The sequence below is a fragment of the Diadema antillarum genome, unplaced genomic scaffold (assembly GCF_040938485.1).
Source record: "Diadema antillarum isolate AM-2024a unplaced genomic scaffold, OU_Dant_1.0 scf00000022, whole genome shotgun sequence".
Taxonomy (NCBI): Eukaryota; Metazoa; Echinodermata; class Echinoidea; order Diadematoida; family Diadematidae; genus Diadema; species Diadema antillarum.
The window spans coordinates 5,024,994-5,050,478 of record NW_027270911.1 but is presented as its reverse complement, the minus strand read 5'-3'; the positions used below and the strand labels follow the sequence as shown (position 1 = coordinate 5,050,478).

Genomic DNA, 25,485 nt, shown 5'->3' with positions numbered 1-25,485 from the left:
AGCATTTCCCATAGACACCTGCCCTAGTATACTCAGGATTCGTCCTCAACGGGTTAAGGAAAGCACTTGGAATTATTAAGAGTACAGATTGTCAAATTTTAGAGCCAGCTGCTTCCTGGCTTGGCTAAAAAAACATTTAAAAATCGTTCAGGCACTTTCTTACAGGTACTTCATTCATCTTCCACTGGACACCGATGCAAAATCACAACACATTATTAAGGCAAATGGTACATAAACAACCACAAAATCGCAGAGGCTGCAATCCCCACTTGATGCTCCGTTTTGAAGTTGCAGTTGTGATCATCTGAAGTCCGAGTGATAGGGGTGCAAACCCAAGTCCTGCATTTGTTGGTGCAGCCGATCACGAATCCAGTCGTAGAACTTGTACTCGTATTTCATTAGCATCGTCTTGACGTAGAGGGCAGTCTTCTCCGAGGGCTGCTGCTTGAACTTGGTGACCCCCTTCATGGATTTGTTGGCAATCTCTTTTTGTTCTCGAGGAAAAGGGAAATAAAAGGGGGAGATTAGGTTTGTGGAGAGCAGCAAAGAAGCAAGACACACACTAAATCATCACTTATCTATAATTAACTAAACACAAACTTTAATACTTGTTTCTTTTTCTTGTAGATTATAATTATTGCTGGGTGAAGGGAGGGGCACACAATCTAATCACACCTACTTGAAAAGGGAATAAAGCAGAAATTATATATCTGTGCGATGGTCAAGAAAAATGGAACAAGATACAGTCATGGCAAGTAGCAGTATACATGTATTTCCTTTAAGGTACAATACTACTCGCACTCAACTCAATGCTGACATATTGTAAAATGTAAATGAAGGGCCATGTACACATAGCAAGTTATTGGGTATGCTGTTTTTTTTTCCTCCTTTAAATGCAGAGTAACATCTGACCGTGACCTCTCATCAGTATTATCTCATTTAATTTTTTTTTTGAACCAGTCTTACCAACATATATGACCCATGGACATAACAGCTAAAAAATTTTGTATCAGTCAAAGTTCAGTGACCTTTGACCTTGAGGGACTGCATCTCAAGGTCAAAGTTCAGCGACCTTTGACCTTGAGGGACTGCATCTTATCTCAACCTCACATAGCATTGCCGGGCCAGGTACCAGGAAAATCCACCATGATATTCTTTTTTTTTCTCCCTTCAATTGCGATAATGAGATTTTGGTGGGACAGATGAACACTCTTAAAACAGAATGATGCATTTGGCACCCTTCACAATGGAGGCATGAAAACCACAGCAAAAGAGAAATCTGATGGAAATGAAGAAGTTTACACAAAGAAACTTGAGTGAAACTTACTCGATGTGAGATGCGTCTGAAGGGCTCCAGTAAAAAAGTTTGGCAGGACCTTCTCCATCACCTGCAAGCTGTTTTCCAGTTCCTCCAACACTCCAACGACAACATAATTTTCTATTACGTTCCTCTTCGCACGTAGGTACGCCCACTCTGACGATATCCTGTGGACAAAAAGAAAGAAAGAAAGAAAGAAAAATACTCGTACCTGCCCTTGGTAAATTTGTCCTCCACTGGTAAAGGGGGATATGCAAATGTCTTGCAGCTGGTCTCAAATTATTGGATGATGGTGCAATTTGGTATGGTATGTAAGATTCACATTATGATTGAAGTACAGAGGAACTGTGATGTAAAATAGTAAAAGTGTGGGTGAAATTTCATGTCTTGAAACTGACAATTTTATAGCTTATAATTAAAGTAAGGGACAGCAAATAGAACATGTTTTATATAAATACATATATGTATGGAATATATGGATAGCTAGGTCGATGAGAGAGAGAGAGAGAGAAAGGGGAGTGAGAGAGGGGTAATAACATATGATTAAAGCTCAATATGTCACTACACTTGACATTGACGTCCAACAGACAAACCATTCCCAACATTAAAGCGGAAATCCAGACCAGCCAAAACTTGGTCTGAAAAGAAAGAGTAAATGTTTTACAAGCACAAAAGCAAATATGCGATCAATATTGCACTAAAATCACGGAAGTTATATAATTTTATGATTTTGCTTGTTTTTACAAAAAACAGTTCTTGAATTGTCGTCAATATGAATACAAAGATGCAAAGAGTGATTTGATGATATCATTGCTCCACAACTTGCCATACAGTTTGTACATAAAGTCTTGTCATTTCTATTTTTTTTCTTCAAAATGCAATTTTGCCACAGTCTAAAATCAAAATATATCTGACTGATCACTATTTTGAACTTAATAACATATTTCACACTTTTATTGCAGAAAAATGGAATATTTGTCACTTTTTAATGCAATCATTGGAAAGTTGTAAGTTGATGAAATCATTAGTTCACTCATTTGAATATTCATTACATCTGTTTTAGAATTGTTTTGCAGAAATCAGCACCTCTCTCAGATATCAAAGCTTCCTTAATTTTAATCCAACTGAATCAAATTGTAAATCTTCACGGTTGTACTTGTAACATTTTACTCTTTCTTTTCAGACTAACTTGTAATTGGCCTGGAATTCTCCTTTAAACAATACCACTGTACAACAAAAGGCCACTGTAAAATGATAGGAATGCACATCCACGACCTTAAATTCCTGTTCATTCACAATGTCATTACATTTGTACTCAAATGTATCTAGCGGGGCAGAGAAGCCAGCTAACATGATGATTGCTAAACAAGAACACTTTTTGTCTAGCTGATTATGGAGCTGTGCAGCTATAGGGTTACCCGAGAAGGACTGACTCGACACTATTAAACTCTGTCATCCTCATTACTACCTCATTTAACAGGAAGCTCTAAGGGGATGATTAAAAAACCTGATGCTTTTGGTTCATAACTTCGCACATTTCTCCCTAATCTGCCCGCAAATCTCCACTAATTTTCCTCACTTTTTATAGATTAAACGAGAGCATGGGGGGGGGGGGGTGATGATATTATCAACGCTCAAGAGTTCGGATTTCTTGGGCTTTGCTTTAGGCCCTGCTTCTTGGCCAAAATGTGAGACACATGTTCAATTCAAACACTACTGATGAATCCCATTGGGCCCCAGCCCAACTTGCATTCCCTCTAGTGCTGAGTGCTAGTGTCATTGCCAATGAAATGAGCAACATCATATTGTTTTAGTACCTTTAAGTGTATTGAAGAGGCAGTATGAACAAGTTGATCTGGTGAAGGGGCTCCCTGATATGGACTAATCTTTTGGGTCTTTTGGGCCCAGCCCCTAGGCCCCCCACGGGGTCCACCTGAACTATTTCAGCCACTCTGTCTCCCCTAGGTCTAGGAAATATTCTTGAGACAAGTTTGATCATGAGCTGATGATCAACTTTATGGTGCACAATGCAAGACATGCCCCACATGACACACTCAAAAAGGGCGACTGCCATACCTCACTTGAGCCCATGGATCAAATAAGCTAAAAGTGGTTAATGAGCAACTTTCATTCCTCCATGTTTAACAGGTAACATGCATCTATTCAGTAACCTCAAGTAGGGTGACTTGGAAGTTTCACCATGGGGTTTCCTAAAGTTCTTGTGTCCCTCTTGCAACCCTGAAAATAGGATTCCTTTCAAAAGCTGGTATACAGTAGAGGTAGGTACTTCAGACCTTTTCTCAGAATAACGAAACTGAAAACTCTTTTATGATGAAGGGGAAAAATAGTAAAGATTTCCGGTGAATTTGTTTGAACCCTCCAAAATTCCAACCGTTTTTCTCTGTACAAAAGGGGAGCATATCCTCAAGTGACATGGGACTAGTTTTTCGGTTCTTTCTTTAAATACTCTGGGATGCATTACAGTAAGATTTTGTGAACAATGTTGGGAGACATTATCTGTCAACCATACGCAATTTTGTGAGGCTTGCAAAGGAATGTGACCTATAACTCAGCGTGAGAATTGCGAAGTGAGGACTCTGTCACCTGGTCTAATTTGTAAAGGTGGTTGTGACTAAAATCAGTGCCCAGTGAAAACATAAAAGCTCTAAAAGTCCACGACTACCCTACTCCACGTTCAATTATTACCTCCGCCAAGGGAGGAGGTAATGTTTTCAATACCGTTGGTTTGTTTGTTTATCCGTGTGCAAAAAAAAAAAAACCCTCAAAAACTTGAGCACGGATTTGGATGAAACATGCAGGAAAGGATGAGAATACCACAAGGAACAGATGATTAAATTTTGGTTGTGATCAGGAAATTTTTGTGGATTTTATGTAGGATTTTCAATAATTTGGCTGGAGGATCAATGAACTTACAGGGAGTTTTAGATGCGCATTTTTTAGGTTTTCATACGCGCACTTAAGTGCGTGCTCTAGTTTCTGCTAGAGCAAGGCATACCGTGCAGCTGAGGGTTTATGATGTAACAAAGGCTTCTATATTGGGAAATCGGGCGATATTTCAGCATACATATGGGTGGAAATCACTTATCTCTACGGAAGAACAAGATCATTGGTGGAAATTAGCTGCTTGGCGGAGGTCTGCGCTCTAAGAGTGCTTTTCTATATTTGTTTGTGAACTCTTGGTTTGCCACCATGTAAACCCCCTCCTCCTGATTATTATTCCATAATGGCAATGCATTAGTGCTTTTTTAACACAATCTGTTTTTCAAAGCCATGTAACTCTTTAAAGAAGCGCTTATGCTAGAAACGCACTACAGCAAAATTGTAGAGGAAGGCTTTCCTGTGGCGTAAATTGTACAACATAGCTATGGCTATGATGCCTCCAATGTACAAACTCAGAGACTCCAACTCTCCCGCTTTCGATGGGAGATCTCCCACCGAAAGCCCATTTTTGCAAAATCTCCCGTTCTCCCGCTTGAGATTTAATTTCTCCCGCCCTGGCTCTGTGTCTCCTGCTTGAAGTGATTTCTAACTTTTTGTCTTCATATGTTGAAAATTAAGCCTTAAATAGCACAAGAGAGCATCAAGAACCCTAATCATAAGAGCTTCCAGGGCCCAAGCAGGCCCTGGACCCCGACCGCAAGGAACTCTGCGCTCATGATACGCGCTTTTTTTGCGCACATCAAGTTGGAGTCTCCCGTTTGCTAGGGGTTTCAGGTGGGAGAATCTCCAGATCAGAAGGTGCTTGGGGTTGGAGTCTCTGCAAACTGTGATATGCAATTCATTGATTCCTTTGTATGCGGCTGGTGTGTTTGAGCAAAATATGCACACTTGGCAAGCAACCGACTGAGTTGGGTGTGCAAATATGGTACACAAAGAGTTAATGTCCACTTATAGGACAAGTTCACCTTCATAGACATGTGGATTGAGTGAAGGCAACAATATTAGTAGAACACATCAGTGAGAGTTTGAGCAAAATCGGACAATCCGTTCAAAAGTTATGAATTTTTGAAGTTTCTGCTCAGTCACGGCTGGATGAAAAGACTACTATAGCTTGTGATGTCACATGAGTACAATGATATAAAGAAAGAATAAAGAACATTCAACATATTTCCATTTTTCTCGCATAACAAAAGAACACTTGACTTCTCTCTTTCAGAAGGCAGGGGGAATAATATTACCCTTAACATACGTCAGTAGCAAGTCGAAAAAATGTGCACTTTATTCAAAAAGTAAAGTTTTGTGAAATTCTCTTTTTATTTTCCTTATATAGTTGTACGCATGTGACATCATACACTGTAGTAGTCTTCTCTTCCAGCAGTGACTGTGCAGATACTTAAAATATTTGTAACTTTTGAACGGATTATCCAATTTTCCTCAAACTTTCACTGATGTGTTCTGCTAATATTGCTGCATTCTCTCAATCCTTACGTATATGAAGGTGGACTTGTCCTTTAACAACAGAGCAGCATATTACACTTCAACCCTTTCAATGCCAGGTACTCTGGACAGTGTGTACAACGCTATGGGGGTTTCTTTGCCAATCAGCACACACAGCACACAAAGAGTTTAACACTGACGAGTACTTACCTGCATTTCGGATCCAAGCCACAGAAGAATGGGATGATATAAAAAGATTTCCTGCCCACGCATTCAGTCTTTTTCTGCAGCACGCACTCTTCATAACTCTATTAAATGGCGAGATCCAAGAGAGGAATATAAATCCATCTGTTCCATTGTGATAATTTCATAAATTTCATGTGTAATTTAGTCACTTGACCATTTATTCTGGGGTGGGTGTGGGTGTTTGTGATCTGGGACACATGTGTTGTGGTTTAGTGGTTTAGATTATGTGGTCCCTGGTTCAAGTCCCTTTGCCACAGCAGAAGTGCCCCGAGGCAAGGGATTGACTCTACCCGCATTGCCTAGTCCATGGGAGAGGACTGCACCTATTCAGTCCCAGAAATCTTATTTCCGTGTTTTAGTGCTGTACTTCTTTCACCTAATGGGTACAAAGAGTTTGGTTTCACAAAAAAAAAAAAAAAAATGGCAAAATGCTATTTTGAAACATATGAAAGTCAGTCCATCATCATAGCAAAATAAAACCTTTCCAGTGACACCTCACTTGTTACACAGCAAGGAATGTTCTAAAAGTTGCATTTAAAGAAAACCCCATATTTTTGACATTACTATCGTTGCTTTTAGCAACTTTAATTGCAAACATTTCAAATTAAAAAGAATGGAGTTAACTCCTTATGCCATGAAACTCTTTAAGTTCTTTCTCATTTGAGCTGTTTGTTTTTTCATATGCATAAAAGGGGAAAAAATTCATGTCTGCAAAAGATTTATCGTGTTCCTTCCTTTTTCCTTTGCAAAAGAAGAAATCAAATGTCCAACATGCTGCATTCAGAAATCTGTCATTTTCATAATTATGTGTTTTTTTTTCAAGTACTGACCAAGAAGTTTTGAAATTCTTTCAGACTGCAAAGTTTATAGCACTATTGTACAAAATACAGGATGGAAATGGAGAGGTTTTTTTTCAGCAGCTGACAGACCATTTTACACAACTCACCCTCTCCCCACCCCCAAAAACCTAACAAAACAATACAAAACAACAACAACAAGGGTATTCATTCCTTGCTTTAAAGCTCATAAAAACCAAAGAATTTCATCACCAAACCCTCTGCTCACATCCCCCGAATTTCAAACTATTCTGCGGTCTCTCAATATACAACGTAGTTCGTGGAAGCATTGAACGACATGATTTTCAGGATATATGTTCTCCATTAAAACAGCAAAGTACACTTGTGAGAGGGCTGTCACAGTCTCGCTCCTTTTGCCCTCCTCTATGGCTCTCAATTCTTAGAGCTGAATAGTATACAAATATCGACTGCTGCAGAGGGAGATGGTAAAACTATTTGCACCGAGGTGATGTCTCAACAGTGCTATGTCCCGAGACGAAGTCGAGGGACATGGCACTGTTGAGACATCACCGAGGTCAAATAGTTTTACCATGGCCCGAATGAAAGCAGTCGATATTTGTTTTATATCCCTCTCGAGCATTTTACTAGAGTAATGACGGTTCCCTTTTGGAAAAGTGTGCAGGTTTCGTGAACGATAAATCTAACGTTAGGCTGTAGCAGTGCAGCAGCAGTGCGTGCAGCGCGTAGCGAACGACACCGCTGCGCTGTTGTTGATTCCTACACACGAGCTACACTACAGCGTGCAAAACTCCGAAAGATCGAGGTCCAGGACTACGTTAGAAGTAGGCCTAAAGCGGCTTCGTTACCCAGATCATCTTCAAAATCGGTTTTAGTTTATTCCTAATTCGTACCTGATATGGTGTCCTCCTGCGATTATTCTTCCGTTACTGGAAGCAGTCACTTTGTCAATTGAGCTGAATGCATTGATCACGTATCACACGTCCACACGTTACACACCGACCGGCCACGCCATCGCACCACACAGATTTCTGTAATGCTGTCGCACATCACACCGCGCGCTCTCTTAGCGCTAGCTAGCTAGCTACAAGCCACAGGACTGTCGCTCAAAAGTATCGCTACTACGCGCACTGCGTACATTCTTAAGTGAGAAATGTAGATATCGATCACACGATCACGATGGGTGCAAATCGTGGATTCCCAAAAGTACTATATCACGCTGGCTAGTAACCAATTGCACTGCATCCAGCTGCTCGTAGCTAGCTAGTAAAACTACACCATGTTCGTGCTCTGTACAATCCTATGGCAAGAAGCTTTACATGAGGGATATAAATTACACTATAATATATCATAATATTGGTTCACATTTTAGGACATTTTTTTTCTTTTTCTTTTTTTTTTAATCACATAGGCATAACCCTCTTCTCTTATTTGGTACCATTAAATCGCCTGGTCCAAACTTCTATCTGTTCTCCGTTTCTTTTTCACAAACATTGATTACCGTATACTAGGGGTTTACAGCCAAACAAGCTTGCTTTCATGTAGGTCCTATCATACTTGTACAAACCCATTTCGATTTCGACCAGTTATCATTACAATTACCGTGTCATTATCATGTTGTTTTTGTACATTGGTGACAAGGTAAAGAACTTGTGCTATTATTTCTGATGTAATATTTTCAAATAAGGAGTATGAAATAAATAAATGAATTGAATTGAATTGAACTGAATTATGCTACAGGTGAAGAGATTTTGAGAAATTGAGAAAATTTACCATAACTCTGGCTGGGTCTGTTGAGTTTGCGCTGAATTTCCTTTCATTTTTCATCTCGTCACCATAGCGAATGAAGTAGTACTGTGACACCGCCCTCTGAAGAGGATCCCTGATGATGTTGATGTATTTTGGCCGAGGAGCACCATACCTGAAAAACGAAACAAAATAAAACGGGAAGTGTGGAAAGTGAAGTGATGTCATTTCAGCCATTCAAAACACACAGGCCACTATGTGCCACAGCCTAGGAGACAAATTTGGTTGATTTTGCTTACTTTTGCTTACTTCGGCCTTTAACCCTTGCTGGTTTAGTCTGTGACACTCAAACACGATCAGAAGGGAACAAATGCCCAGTAAGAAAATGGCAAAGGTAATTTTACAAAACTCATATATATAGCCACATTTCATTATCTTTTTTCTCTTTTTAAATTCTTTTAATTAATAATTCTCTTTTTGCATACATGTTATCAGAACAAAATAAAATCTTACTCTACAATCTCAGGATATATATTCATTGCAACCCATATTACCATGTATATTGTTTGTTTTTGCATATTGTTTACAAGGTAAAGAACCTGTGCTATTATTTCTGATGTAATAGTCACAAATGATAAGTATGAAAAGTAAATGAATTGAATTGAATTGAATTGAAAATATGATACACAAACACGCATTATGTAATACACACATACACACACACAGACATCATATCTACAGTGTAAGTAAATCTTTATGATAATATCCAAACACCTGCTGTTATTTCTTTTTTCACTATTGAAGTCACTTCTCACTGTAGATATATGATATTTGCACTTGAACAGAAATTACCTGAGAACTTTCTCTGCCTGGGAAGAGGGTAAGCTCCCCACCCCCACCCCTCCCCTCCAACACACACCTACCCTCCCCCTGCTTGGTCAGTTCAATTCGCTCCCTCGCCAGGATTCTACCGCTTTCTCAAATCTATACATTGGCAAGTATCTCAATTTGTATGCCCAAAGACTCCACTAGTACTTGTACAGTGCATCTACGGTATCTACAGGCATTCTGATACGCCTGGCACCCGAAACAAAGTGTGTGAAAGGAAAAACCCATTACTCATGCTGGTTTCACTCGGGGAAAAAAAGTTGATGGTCCAATCCTATGGCACAACTGGGCCTAATTCAGGCACTTCCCCTCCCCTCTATGGAAGGGTTTTATGAGAGAAAGTGACAAAGACTATAGTCGGTCGTCGGCAGGAAGGGACGGACGGCAGGAAGGGACGGACGATTGTGTGATCCTGAATCATCATTGGCTGTCACTTGGGACAACGCACACTTTCAATCCACTGCCCTACATTCATGTGATCCTATTTTGCGAATCAAAGTCGGCATGGAAAATAGAATTGTACCTTTAGGGTCCTGCTTACCTTTGGGAGCAGTGATTTAAAAAATGTTCAAGATATCAGATTTGGTGCATATGTGTAGGTCTGTTGTGTCACAAAACATCCTACCGTATACAATTTTCACAACATCCACTGTATACAATTTTCACAATAGAGCCTAAAATATAAGGAGATATCAGTATTTTTCTCAATAAACCATAACTGTAGATGGTTAAGTCTGGAAAATTCTATTTACTATTGTTCACATTTTGTGTATTTGATAATACTTAACATTGACTATAATATGAATTCACATTTTTACAGAGGCTGTTACTGTTACTATCCCTCATCCACATGTTAGAACTATTTTAAAGCACTAATGCTTGGTTTTTGTTTTATTTGCAAATGGTAAATTATGCCTTTAATTCCTATGCAATTGCCGCCTTCTCCTTTTAAACCCTTTCCACAGCCGAATGTCAGGTGCTTGCTTGCTTACATATACATATGATGCACAGGTCTGAGTGCGTCAGTTGAAATAGAATGGGGGACGATTATCTATTACTTTTTTGTTTGCCAGAAATCCATTTTTGGGTATTCCTGTAACCTGATGGCAAATATACTGGATGCATTTCCTTGGCTAGCCATAGATGCCAAGCTTACAGTTACTTGACAAAGTTACTGGATGCATGGTTATAACTAGCCAATAAAGCATCTCCAACTATAGTGCATGAAATGCTTGCTTGGTGTGCAAACTCTTGCTACTGTACATGCACATGTGCATGATCACATGTTTGCAGTGGCTATTGTGCACGAATCATGGTCGTTTGAGGCAACGTGCCACCAGTAAATAATCAACTCACAGTTTTAAATCACTAAGAATGCAGAATTTTCTCAACATATTCTATTAACTGACTTCATGAGATAGGTTAGTATAACTGGTGAGCTCCATTTTCCACATTAAAGTGACAAACCACTTTAACTAAGGCTCAGAGTCAACTTTTTGCATAGAAAATAATTCTTGGTGGCTCGATCTGCTTGATCATTTATCATAATGTATAGTCCATACTACAGGCATATATACAAAGCCCTGCATACTATAAGGGCAAGCTCTTAGCCCGTTGAGGACAGACTGATTTTGCTAGCAAACACGCATTTCCCATAGACACCTGCCCGAGTATACTCTGGGCTCGTCCGCAACGGGTTAACTACAGGAAAACAACATCCTTCCTGCTGTGAGAGTACAGATTGAACACAACTTTCATATTCATCTGATTTTGGGACTTGTTGTGTTGTAAACAGTCCTTCAACCTCATACCACACAGGAAAGGGGGTAAAGGCCATAACATTTTGGGTGCCTATCAGTGATCATATCTGACTATGCCACACTTGTGGAGTAATGACATCCAACTGCCGTGCCCATTTGCCCACATCCCTTCAACCAAATTTATGTTAGTCCCTTGCGTGCACATTCATTAATGGAGACCTTAACTTCACCGACTGATCGCTTTTAGATGTGGGCTACATTTCTCGACTCTTCTACAAGGCAAAGCATATAACACATGCACACACACATAATTTATTGCTGAAGTATGACATACAGAAAGATCGACAGAATGTTGTGTGGCAAGGACATAAGTGTATACTTTTGAAGTTTTGTATAGCTTTTATAAGATACATATAAATACATCTAGGCCGAAGCCAAATGGATTAGTCCTAGGGCCTTTTGAGATCTGCAAATATGACTTCAATGTTATTATTTATGAGCTCGGAAAAAGCCCAATCAGCACACCAATCCTACTGAAAAATTCAGCACTCAGTAATTCAATCTGATGTATGATCTACCAATCTAAACCGCTTGGCTCATTCATCAGAGTTCAAAGTGAAATATCAATTACTGTAAAACACGAGATGAAAATTTCGCGAATTGGAGCCGACGGCCTTTCTCGCAACATAAAATTTTTCGTGACTTGCCACTGGCATCCAATGCATATTGTGTAGGCAAGAACTTTCACGTGCATTTAATTTCGCAAATGCTGCCGCTCGCTAAATTCGCAAAATCAAAATGCATGTGAACATTCCTCATTTTACAGTAATATGAGTCTCTTCAAACAATCCTCTCCTGGGTGGCCAGCATTGTTTGTTTGTCTGTTTGTTTGTTTTTGGCAACTAATACACAGTTAGCAAATGTAGGAATTCAGAGGTGCAAGAACTGAAATCAAAAGGCCCACTCGAGAGCTGGGGTTGCCCCACACCGTCTGGCTTTGCTCACAATTGTCACAGTGAGAGGGCTTGTGACAAAGGCTAATGAACAGCTTGCCTGTGTAGAGAAGTTGGGAGACATCTGCCCTGTAACCTGAAGCTAGATCTCACTGTTATCATACTGTGTCTGCCAAGAGAAGATGCTTGTTTAACCCCAAATACTCTGACCCCTGGGTACTTGTAGCCCTCATAAGTTGTTGAGAATCGTCAACATTTCGTAATTTCATATTCCTCTTGAAGTGAACTCCATCTTCCCTTTAAAGTAAAGCAATGAACAGTATGCACCACAAAATAGCGAGTCTAAATTTATGCGAATAGGGATTTCCCGACAATTTCACAAGTACAATGTAGATAAATTCGCAATTATGGAGTACAGTACTGAATTCATGGAGAAATGTATGTGTGCACATCATATTCATGTAGGGATCAGAGGCATTTTTGTGTGTCTTTAAATTCGTGAATAGCAAAGTATTGGGCATATAGAGTATCGTAGTATATTACTTCTTTTCCCTACTCCTTTGCTAACTTTCACATCTTCTCCCTTTCATCTACTTCCCCCTTTATTCTCTGGGGGAGAAATGGGGGAGGAGCGGCAAGGGGCAAGTCAACAAGTGGGAAATTTGAAAATGGAATACATCGTGTACTTGTACTAGATTCAAGTTTAATGAGGTTCTCAATCAGTATAAACATGCTATATTATAGATATTTTAGAGATTCATAGACACAGGTAGTACATACATTATAGATATGTGTATCAATTTATTTAAATACCAATTTACATTCGATCTGACTTGTATGATCCTCTACTTTTACTAGTATGCTTTTATCGGCATGCGACTTTTCCTCTCTTTTTCCACTGGAAGGTGTTTTTTTTCTGTTACTTTTTGGACAATAAAGCATCTTGAATCATGAATTGAATTTTATATGGTATTTCTCATTTGATCCCATTGCCTTCCTTTACATTCCCTTCTTCTTTCTCATCGTCTTCCATCTCTGCTTCTACAGTATATCTTCATTCCCTTCGTTCTCCCCATCCTTCCACTTCTTCCTCTTCCTTTTCCTTTCTATATCTCTTCATTCTCCTCCACGCCCTCTTCCGACTCCTCCGACTCCTCACAACCATTATTACTCTGTACAAGTACCTAACTTTGTATCTTATATCTTTAATGTATACCTCTTATACCACATCAGGGAAAGAGCTGTATGTAATCACATCATTAAACTGTAACACTGCATTGACTATCCCTGTGTATACTGGGGTTGGTGTCTATGGGAAATGTGTGTTGTAGCCATATCAGCCAGTCCTCAATGGGTTAATGTGCGACCTAGATTGCCATAATATCCGTACAGGCTGTTAACTTAACCCGTTGAGGACGGTTTGATTTTGCCACAACACACATTTCCCACGGACGCGTGCCTGAGCATACTCGGGACTTGTCCTCAATTTGGGTAATTACTCATTTGTTTTTTCTTTCTTTTTTCTTGCGAATGCATGTGAGGCAAGACTGTATGCTTTTTAATTCAATACATTACGTGCCTACTGTGGTGCAACCGAAGGCCAAAAACATTCTCTTTAAAGGGATCGTATAGTTTTGGTTGAGACCTAATTTCAGGTTTCTAACTAGTAAGATAATGAGAAACCTCTTTAATATGAAATGTGAAAGAGCATGTAATTCCATGAGAAATTCAATGTTTATTTGATGAAAATTGGTTTTGAAATGGCTGAGATATCCAAAACAGAGCGATTCTAATAAAGTGTGGGACCCACATTTTATTACTATCGCTTTGTCTTACTTTGTTTTTGGATGTTTCAGTCATTCCAAACCATATTTTCATCAAATAAACTTTGAATTTCTCTTAAAATGGTATGCTCTATACTATTTCATAAGTGTTTTCTTGGTATCTCGCAAAAAGTTACAAGCCCAATTTTCATCTCCACCAATACTGTACCATCCCTTTAAAGTTTAGCTGTGGAAGCAGCACGAGAGTCATGTGCCACACTGGGATTAAATCTCAACAGAAATCACTGCACTGCGAAGGATTTGGCAAATTAACTGAAAATTGGCATGCTCCTTGACAACATCCTGTTTTTTCTCTCTTTTTTTTTCTGTAAAATTTGCCAAATTTAATTGTCTTATCTCCATTTGAATAGGTATAATTATACAAGGTTGTCTAGCAGCATGAATTCAGAATTCCATATCCCCCTCCCATTCATGTATGTTTGAAGTACTATAAAAGTGGGTATTTTTGCATTTTCATGAGTAATTTTAAGCGCTCAGCCAGGAAAGATATTTTTTTTTGATGTTTTTAATTCAATTCAATCATAGTTTATTTCCAATCATCGAAAATCAAAAAACATAGTACAAAGTATACATGTGATGAAATAAGGTTCAAACGTTTGCAAAAGATTCATGTAATATATATACGAGACAAATTATAGAACAACATATAACATGTACAATATTTAGGAAAAACACTGTATAAATTCTTCGTGGGCGAGCGGAAAATAAATTCGATTATGGAAAATAGTGATCCACTAAAAAGCAAAGCTTGTCGGACGTGGATTGCTAGATAAATAATGAGTAAATTATATACTATTCTATGATAATATACATGTAATTATTTTGAGATACACCGGTTGGGAAAAAAATATAGAATACCAATGCTAGTGCCCGGACACTGCTCACTGAACCACGTGCACCGGGAAAATATGATAAGGACAACACGTTCGTACACACATTCGATTAATTTAATTCTGTGAAATCAAGGCATTACTAAATACATAACATAGATTCATTAAAGTCACTCCTTCAAACAATTTTTTTTTCAGGCAGCATTATATGTGTTAGTAGTAGTAGCAGTATTTGTAATTGTAGTTATACATGATTGCTAACTGTAGTTATATGTGGATGTACTTATTCATTGTTTTCTTCTTCACTCGTTCTCTACCTTTGTTTTCACTTCCCTAGCGCTTAGAAATGTGATACTAAGTGCTCTATAAATGTTATGTATTATCATGTGAATATTGCAGTTAAACCTGCACACAGCTTTGTCATTGAAACTAAGCCATATAAGATTCTTGTTTGGATCAGACCATGATCAGTTTGGGACCACGGAGAAGAGTGAAATGAGGAAAAAAAGGGGCGCAGCATGTAAACGAGACTAGCAGAACTGATCTCCCGTTGACATGGAGAATTTACAGGGAGTATCATATGTCCACATAGGACTTTTTTCAAGCACCTCCTTAAGATCGAGCACTGCTCTTAAGGAGGCGAGGATAGAAATGGATATCCTCAGAAAAAAGAAGAAGTAAAAGTGAAGTGGCTATGGAAAAGGGGTCAGGGAGGTCTGACCCTCAATCCAGCCAAATCTCTGGAACGGCTGATACAGTTTAAAGGGTGTGTACAGTTCTGGTTGAGGTGAGGATTTAGCTTTTAACATTTTGCGAGATATTCAGAAACCACTCTATGAGATGTCAAAGAGCATGCAATTCTAAGGGGTATCAAAAGTTTATTTGATGAAAATCGGTTTTGAAATGGCTGAGATATCAAAAAACAAGGTGAAAGAAAGAGATCATAATAAAAGGCGTAGCCTGTCGCCTTTTATCATCATCACTTTTTGGGATATCTCTGCCATTTGAAAACCAATTTTCATCAAATAAACGTTGAATCCTTCTTAAAATTACATGCTTTTTCATATTTCATAAAAGGTTTCTCAGTATCTCACTTAGGAATGTTCAAAACATGAATCCCCACCTAAACCAGTACTGTACAGTCCCTTTAAAGTGCAATCTAGTTCTTAACAGAGAATTTTCTCTGTCAACTATATCTCGGGAAGCACTTATATTGATTAAGCTTCACTAGCCTGCGGGATATAACACGGTATAACATCATCACTCTCTTAAATATTGAGCCCTGGAGACGAGCATCAGAAGAAATGAATGAGACATTTCAAAGGAATGGTATTCCAATTAGGTATTGGTTGAGGTGAGGATTCAACTTTTAAAATGTTGCAAGAAATTTAGAAACCATTCTATGAAATGTTAAAAGAGTATACAATTCTAAAGGGAATCCAAATTTTATTTCTAATTGATGACAATCGGTTTTGAAATGACTGAGATATCCAAAGACAAGGTAAAACAAAGAGATCCGAATAAAAGTCATAGCCTGTCGCATTTTATTAGGATCGCTTTTTTGGATACCGGTATCTCAGCCATTTCAAGACCATTAAGAATTTCATATTCATATAAGAAGTTTCTCATAATCTCATAAACACACACACACACACAAAAAGTTGGAAACCTGCAACCCTATCTAATCCAAAACTCTATCATCCCTTAAACAAATGCTGTTGTTATTGGGTCTTTTTTTAATTCACCAAATGAATGATCCATTCTATAGTTCCAAATTACTAAATTATACTCTCTTTTTCTTGTCTCCCCTCCCCCATTAACACTATAGTTCCTTGGTCAAGAATTCACAGACGGAAATTGTTGCTATTCAAAGTAGGGCAAATTTTGTGGTTGTCGAGGGCAACTTTTGCAATAAAAGCATGCATAATATGAATACAGGCACATTACTGAAATGGTCTCATACGTTCTTCAATGCAGACTTTGGAGAGCAGTTTGCTTGTGATAAAAGAAAAAAAACCACATTCTGTGTAAATGCTCTTCCATTTTATGACAACTTCAATCATCTCGCTAAACTATGTGTACATATGTGCTCGTAACACAGAACCATGAAAAATTTTACAAAAATAATACATGACAAAGACAGGGGAAAGAGGGATTACAAGGAAATATGTAACACCATATTCAGAGTATATGAGTCCAATAATAGCAAAGAGTACAGGGAAAGCATGGGGGTGGGGGGGGGGGTTGGACCCAATCCAGAGTACAGCTGTCTGTCACGGTGACTGTACTCTAGATGAAAGTGGCAGCGACAAACTGAACGTGACATTGATGGTGGTGACTCACAAGGGTTTATGATACCTATTCCTGTGCAGTGCCAATATCGTTTCCCATCCAGCATTCCACTGCTCTATGACAACGAGGGGTGGGGTGTGGGTGGGTGGGGAGGAGGCAAAATTAAAAATACTCACTATTTCCTCTTTCTGCCTGGCCAATTAGAGTCATACTGATCATCGTCTAATTGTCTCAGCCTTAATTGGTAGCATTTGTTAACCCGTTGAGGACAAGCAAGCATCTAGCGGAAACACCTGTTGTGGCAAAATCAGTTTGTCCTCAATGGGTTGAAAATCTTTTTCCTCACTTGTTTGGCCTAAATAGTTATCTGGGCCCCATTTCATAAAAGATGTCAGGATAGTAACTCTTGCTAGAATAACAACTTTCATCTGCAACAGCCAATCAGGAAGCTGGATTCTTGTCATTATCATGACAATTGCCATTCCAGCCAGAGTTGCTTTCATATCAACTTTTTTTAAATGAAATGGGGCCCTAGTCTAAGTAGTTATCTGTGCCCCACATTTCCTTACACCTGACTTTATTCTGGGACATACAATTTTGTATGACTGCAAATAGCCTACATTGTAACAAGCTTGCTCTTTGTAAGTAGACCCCATCATATTTCTCCAACTTTGTAAGATTATAGTCACCAATACTACTGTAAACAAACCATTATATTCATTTTCCTTTCAAAACAGTTTATACATTCAGGTGAATGTTTAACATAATTTCTATTTTGTAACTTTTGCACTTGTATGATCATGTCTATTTGTCAATAGCTAGCTGCACCAATCACTGTCGCACATTAAAAAGAAAGAAAGAAAGAAAGAAAAACTTTACCGATTTGCATTGATATATGTGTAGGGATTTATTTTGAACCAGTTATACTAGTGTATCCCCCCTCTGTTCATTTTAATGATGCTTTTGATGATGCTTTTTTACATTTTTCTGTTCACTGACTGGGGTCAAAGTATAGTCACTTTTGCAGGGTGTAGTAACACCCACTGAAAGAGTAGCTCAAGAGAATGTGGACAGCAGAAGTTTGTGAAAGGCAGCAAGAGTACAATGGGTATGGGGAGAGTGCTGATGATGCTCCCCCCCCCCCCCTAAAAAAAAAAAATCTAAACTACATTGTATGCAAACCTTGGTCTTACCTTCAGAGTTCTTGTTAACTCTGAGAATGCCACATGTATGTTGTTGCTTTTTTCCACTATGGCAGAGTGACACCTTCATGTTTTCTTAGATATGAGGGAGTCCCACATGTGGGTTTTCATATAAAATTACATCAAAGATTGCACAGTCATCATCTTCGTCGATGATGTTGGAAACCAGTATGGAGAGCATGGCGAATTTCATCTCTTGACAATCTGCCAGCATGCCATATTTAAAATTCGAAAGAGAAAGTGTAACCTGTTAAAAAGTCCTGCTTCAGTTGATTACCAATGGTAGCATTATTAACTAGAAAAGCACTCTGAGAGCACAGACCTCCGCCAAGCATGAAGCTTATTTCCACCACTACACTGATCTTGTTCTTCCATACAGATATCATACGTACACACAACATCGGTGCTAAAAGTCGCCAGATTTCCAAATATAGAAGCCTTTGTTACATCATAAGCCTTCAGCTGCACGGCGCGCCTCGCCCCAGCAGAAACTAGAGCACGCACTTTAGTGCGCGCAGGCAAACATCAAATATGCGCAGCCTGAACTCCCAAGTTCACTGACCCTACCTGCCAAAACATCAAAAATTCTTCATAAATTCCCCCAAAATTCTTGGATCAATACCAAAAGTTAATCGTTTGTTACTTGTGTCATTCTCAACCTTTCCTGCAAGTTTCATCCCAATCCGTTAACTACTTTTTGAGTTATTTTGCACACGGACAAACTAACTAATGAATGAACACACAAACCAACAGTAACGAAAACATAACCTCCTCCCTTGGCGGAGGTAATTAATACATTGGCTCTGGATGAAGACTAGCTGGGCGTGTTTAAGGTTACAAGTCAGCGGGTAGCAAAAGGTCAGTGGGCCAGCAGCGCCTCTGATTGGGACAGCGGTTGGGACAGGGGGAATCCACTTCCCATCCTGGCATTGTACTATCTATCAACGAGCTGTTCCTTCCTGCTCCGTGTTTCAGGTTTCTGCTCCTAAACTTTGATGCGAAACAGTTGTCCCTCCCGTCTGGGGGAGACCGACGGGCAAACTTCCTTGCCTCAGTCTCCTCTATGGCTACCCACTATTGTTATCCGGCAACACATTCATACAATTCAGCTCCTGGCAAATGGTGTAAAAAAAGAAAAACGGAAAGGAAACAATATTGGCCAAAACACAACCCTCAGGATGTGTGGGATATATGTAATGTATCCAAACCTGTTACTAGCTACAGCAACCCACATCTCAGTTTGCAGTGAGTGTTTTTTGTGGTCATAAAATATGTACATGTATTTTGATGACTACTTACAGATATTCAATACGTTGGTGTCTGTTATTTTAGGCACAATTTTCCTAGGTCCTCTTCTAGATCCAAATTGTCATGGACCCAAAAGCCCTGTTTTGAAAGTCCATGCAAAATCTTGCTGAGACATATAAGGCCCTATATACACTTTGTATAGTATGACAGGTCGGAATATTATGCATAAAGCAAGAACCTGTGCAAGTTTCATTCATTCATTTTTTTTCAAGGTACTAATTTCCTCAACCCATAAAGAGAAATGATAAGGAAATAGTATTCTCCATGTCTTCTGAAGGTGCTACATTGTACATTGTAGCTCAAGTGCACTTTTAATGCCAGAGGGAATTTAATTTCAATGAACATTTCTTTTTTTCCATTCCACAACCATTGCTCTTCTACTGTGACATCGCAAATGGTTGTCGAGTTCCAACAAGACATGGTGGCAAATGGAATTAACCAAATTTCCAATATTCTCGACTTTCAAACAGACTGTCTCATTTTCTTCAACCTCTTCATGTTTTCCTAATCTTTGGAACTGCAGTCCCTTAATCAACATATTTCATACATTTAGGGAAACTTCTCCCTTTAAGGTCTTTTTACGTGCTTTCAAGAAAGCTGGGATGTCGGGAGCAACCACATCCTCAAAATCAAATGGCATAATGCCATGATGTCGTAACATCATGAAGTCATACTTGTAGCCTCAAGGTTGTCTCCTACCCTGTAAGACTGCTGTGGTACATGTTAAACATAATGACAGGATATTCAATGAATCCATCAAAAGGCTCACTTCGGTTACAGTTTCATTCGACGTAACGCCCTATATAGGCTACCCTCTCCCCAAGGGAAAAATATTGTGGAAATTGTGTGGCTTAAAAAAAAAAAATACTGATACACGATGAATGATACAGGGCTCGACACCAACCTCTGGTGTGTGTGTGTGTTTTGTTTTTTTTTGGTCTGGTGGCCACTACAATCTTTCAATCTGACATTTTAGTAGCCAGAAAAAGATATGAAGTGGCCCAAAATAAAAGCAAAAGTAACAATCTAATTTGAATCTTAGTTGCCTGCGAGTGATCGGGCCACCAAAAGAGAAATTTGGTGGCCCGACACCAATTCCAAGTGGCCTGGGCCACCGGGCCTCCGCTACTATCGAGCCCTGGATATACGAGGGAGATTGTGTTCTATCAGCTCGTCACATTCAGTCAAAAAAAGGCAGAGCAGCCCTGGAAAAGACTAGCAAGTCAGACATACACTGTTCATGACCTCTCTCAATCAAGGTCAACACAATTACTGCCCACGAGGTTGCTGGGTCACAAAGTTACTTTTGTCGAGTCTGTCGGGGAAGACAACACAATTACCATCATTATATCCACCACACCTCACCATCTGGACTTCTGATTTATTTTCTTTTTCTACCCACACTGCTGGATTGCAGCAGATGTGCACATGAAATATTTACTTCATGCCGCCGAAGGAGAGAGAAAAAAAATACTAAGGGATGTTTCATTCATCCAACATTCTTTCTGGTTTGACCTCCGGCATTCAGACAGTGAAATAACAGTGAACAGATGGATGGAACATTACTGATGAGATATACAGACTCATCTGCAAAATGGCTGCTCTTACATTCACTAGGGGCATTCACATTGAGGGTGAAATACCGTCGTGGTATTTAATCACTCAGTCCTTCGTAATGTGAATGCAAGCACACATCACACAAACTATGCCACAAAATATGTCACAAACTGTGGTACATGTACTCAGGGTGGTAATTCAAACTTCACATGAAAGAAGCATGCGAGATTTAATTGGGTCAGCAAATTACCATGGTAATACAAATGTGAATACATCTCGCGAAGGGTCAAGGAGCCTTTTCAGGCTAGAAGAAGGATTCTTTTTTGTTTCATTGTTTTCCTTTCATCAGTGTCCTGAGCATGATTTCATTCAATACAAAAACATAGACTATTGTTAGAAAAATAAAGCAGATATATATGCCTGTTTATCAAGAGATGTTTGTCTCGTTTTAAATAGGTCATCAAGAAAAATCATATGTGCTGTCTGTACATTACCTTACTTCAAACTTCTAAAACTTTTACAGTAAAGTGGTCTTTAACGAGTCTGTGCAATTTCCTTCTCTCACAGTCGATCCATAAACATTAAACTTGCTGCATAAACCTGCTGCGTGATAAATCTTACAACCAAGACACATTATTCCAGCATGGAGATTTGACTTCAGGTCAGAAGAGTGTTTTTTTGTTTTTGTTTTTTGTCTGTGTGAATGCCGATGGGTCCCCAAGTTCAGACATTCAGGTTTGAGCGTCGGCATGAGCTAGCAAATCTGCTGGCATTGTGTGTGTGTATGGGGGGGGGGGGGGGGGTAAAATGGTGGTTTTGACTAGAGGCAATGGTACATGTAGTCCTACTGGAGACGAACTCCACCTTGTGCCTTTGTTATGCGGAACTAAAAAAAGAAAGTATTGCTATTTGCTGTTTGGACAATGAATTGGGGTCAACTGCATGCCACAGGACACAAAAAAACCTTTGCATGCTGGCCGAGAATTGTGAAGCCATGCCTGAAAGTTGTGTAGTATGTAAACATAGACATCAATGGGACCTGTTAGAGGGGGAAAAAAGTGAAAATACAGAGCATAGCCCCTCTAGCAAATCTACTAACCCTGATATTCAGTAAACAGGAATGAATGGGGGAAAGCGTTGCTTAAAAAAAAATAATAATCACAAAGGAGATGTTTTTCACTCATCTCATATACATCTGCCGGCCACTATCAGTGGGTGTACTTACATACATGAATGCAAGGTTGTGTGAATAGGAATTTTCCTTTAAAAATCAACAGGAATATAGTTGGCAGGCATGTTCTGGCTCAATTGTTCAATGTGCATTCACAGTGTAGGAAATGTGTATGCTGTTCATGTTACTTTACCATCCCATTCCCAGGTAAGTTGCTGGGTATTGGCTATCAGAACCCCTGCTGAACATTAAAGGTGCATGGTCCTGGTGTTTTAGTCAAATGCGTATGCGGGCGCACGGCGCAAAATTCCTATATAGAGACCTATGCTATCGACTCCTCTTTGGGGCTTACGCTGTGGCCCACTTCCCCGAGTCCGAAGAAGTCCGATTCACTGTAGTCAGTGGTCCGATCACAGTTCGGCTCATGATTCGTCTGAGGGGGATGACAGCTTTAACAAACTTTTTTTGTGATGTCATAATAAGAAGCACATATGCACGCACCCTGGCATTACTACAGACTGCGCGATGCACAGAGACGACAACGAAGGCAACATTACTTAGCAACACCTACGCAATTTACACTTGATGACAGCTCAACTTCGGTAATCTTCGTATCAATACTAATGGTGATCGGCAGTATCATCAATAGCGCCCTCTACACTACTGGGACTATGCACCTTTAACATTTTCATACTACGTGGGCATTATCAATGAATATTATGTATCCTGCAGGTTGTGTTGGAATGAAGGACACACCAAAAGGCATGTAAAAACATGGGTCATAGGAACTGATTTACTGGAAGAAAGAAGGCATCCAAATATGACCATCATGCAATCCTCTAAATCCTAAGCTTACCTTGTAAAGTTGACGAAATGGAGGTGCCGCTGATACATGTATGGGGCGTTCACTTCACGCAGGATGGAGACAAGTTTTTCCTGTGGAATTAAAGACAGGATACGTAAGGAACTCATCCTCCTACAACAACAGGATACTTACAAATGAATCTACTCCACCCATCTGTTGTAATGACATCAGTAGTTATAGATAAGCTCCTTATTTCACTCAATTGTTTCCATTCTTTTAACCTGTTGCATACTGAATTCTGAAATCCCCATATGCTTAGTAAACAGGCCACCGGGTTCCTGTATGGAACAGGTTAAAAATAATTTTTCCTCATATTACTGGAAGGTCACCTGTCATGTTATTTGTCATGCACTGATTGTTGCTACGTCTGGCAAGTCAGAGACAAATCACAGAACAACTACCCCACCCGCCTGAGGCAATTAGTAAATCTCAATGCAGGGCAAGTATTAAAGTGAAAAGGCACTTGCCCACTATTTTCGTGAATTTTGTGAGTCGGGTGCTAGTCGCGAAATTAAAGAAACATGAAAATAATGACTATGATCCCGATATGAATGTGATGCACAAATATAATACATTTCTCTGTCCATTACAGTACTCCACAATTGCAAATTTGTTGAATATTCTTTATATTTTCTTTGTATTGTTCTACATAAGTGACATCATCAACTGTAGTAGTCTTCTCATCCAGCAGTGACGGTAGAGAAACTGTAAAAATTAAGGTGAAACTGTGGAAATTTTTCCATAAAGATATGCCATATTTAATCAAAAAGCAATCGATGAGTAGTAGGTCCAACATCTCTTAATTTCTGGGCTGTTTCATCAAAATATGCTAACTGGCAAAGGGACATCGACTGGGCAACAAACTACTAGACTGAGATGATCTCCCACAGAAATATCTGGCACTTGTCACTGAAATACTACTTGAGCAGCAACTGCCTGGCCAATTACGACTGCCTACCTCTTCTGAAGTTGTGATGTGTTTGTCATTGAACGTCTGTGAGCAGATGAGAAAGAAGTGGTTCCTCGCCGCTAAGGTGTGCAAAAGTTCCAAGATGGAACGACTGCCGCATTTCCCCACACGGTTGAAGATCACATGATCTTCCTGAACAAGAAATGAATTTATAAGGGAATAGTGTTTACTTACAGTGGTGCAGTTGAATTTTTCAAATCGTGTACTGTACGAGCCGACATTTGCATAATTTTGCGAATCATGACAGTAGCAATGGACAAATTCAAAAGCATGCAAAAACAGCAAAGCACAAAAATATCAGTCCTTAAAGGACAAGTCCACCTTCATATACATACACTACATGTGGATTGAGTGAATGCAGCAACATTTAATAGTAGAACACATCAGTGAAAGTTTGAGGAAAATTGGACAATCTGTTTAAAGTTACGAACATTTGAAGTTTCTGTACAGTCACTGCAGTTTATGATGTCACATGCATAGACTGATATAATGAAAATATAAAGAGAATTTCACAAAATTTAATAGTTTGAAAAAAAAAGCACACATTCCCTCAACTTGTCACTGACGTATGTTTAGGGTAATATCATTCCCCCTGCCTCCTGAAAGAGGCGAGTCAAGTGCTATTTTATTGTGCAAGAAAAGTGAAAATATGCTAAATTTTCTTTATATCATTTTACAAATGTGACAGCACAAGCTGAAGTAATCTTCTCATCGAGCAGTGACTGAGCAGAAACTTCAAAAATAACTTTTGAACGGATTGTCTGATTCCCCTCAAACTTTCACCGATGTGTTCTACTAATACGGAGCTGCATTCACTCAATCGGCATTTTATATTTAAAGGTGGACTTGTCCTTATAATTCAGAAATCTTAGTCCAGGGGGTTGCTCTCACTGGTGCAGCGATAGGCTAGTCTTGTACAACAACCCTCTCCTCGCTTCTCTTGCAATCACTACAGCAGGAAGGCCTTACTTTGACAAAGACTACATCTCGTATACTGACATGGACGTACAACTGTACCATGCAGAGTGCATTTTTGCCAATCATTCCAAGGAATATGATACAGCATCCTTGGCAGACAACATTCGATCTGCATCTTCCTGTGACACAAATAAAACACACTTTTCTCATTGCACTGGGACTGCAAGTCACTTGCACATATCCTATGTCCACATGCTTACATGCTGTATTCTGTGTCAAAATGTAATATCGAATGTTCTTCTTGAGGCATATAGGCCTACCTGCCAACATTCAATGGATGAAGGACCTGTATTATGTAAAAATTGTACCCCATTTTTTTTCTTGAATCATTTATTTTGATATGA

General features: G+C 39.3%; 1 protein-coding gene across 1 annotated transcript; it reads right to left on the bottom strand.

The window, feature by feature from the left end:
* Nucleotides 1-300: 300 nt before the first annotated feature.
* Nucleotides 301-25,183, bottom strand: LOC139731495 (uronyl 2-sulfotransferase-like). Its single transcript, XM_071642382.1, has 7 exons — nucleotides 25,133-25,183; nucleotides 24,152-24,295; nucleotides 23,185-23,264; nucleotides 8,551-8,698; nucleotides 5,927-6,024; nucleotides 1,328-1,485; nucleotides 301-494 (listed from the first exon to the last, which is right to left on the bottom strand). Exons 1-7 carry the CDS (start codon nucleotides 25,181-25,183, stop codon nucleotides 301-303), a joined length of 873 nt encoding a protein of 290 aa, XP_071498483.1.
* Between the last annotated feature and the right edge of the window lie 302 nt (nucleotides 25,184-25,485).

What these genes read in the sequence shown, in the direction of transcription:
- LOC139731495 (XM_071642382.1), bottom strand. Translation starts at nt 25,183, where the DNA reads ATGGTACAGTTGTACGTCCATGTCAGTATACGAGATGTAGTCTTTGTC. An exon ending in GGCTTGGATCCGAAATGCAG is followed by an intron (nt 1,486 to 5,926) that starts GTAAGTACTCGT and finishes TTTTGTCCACAG; the next exon opens with GATATCGTCAGAGTGGGCGT. An exon ending in TCAGACGCATCTCACATCGA is followed by an intron (nt 495 to 1,327) that starts GTAAGTTTCACT and finishes CTTTTCCTCGAG; the next exon opens with AACAAAAAGAGATTGCCAAC.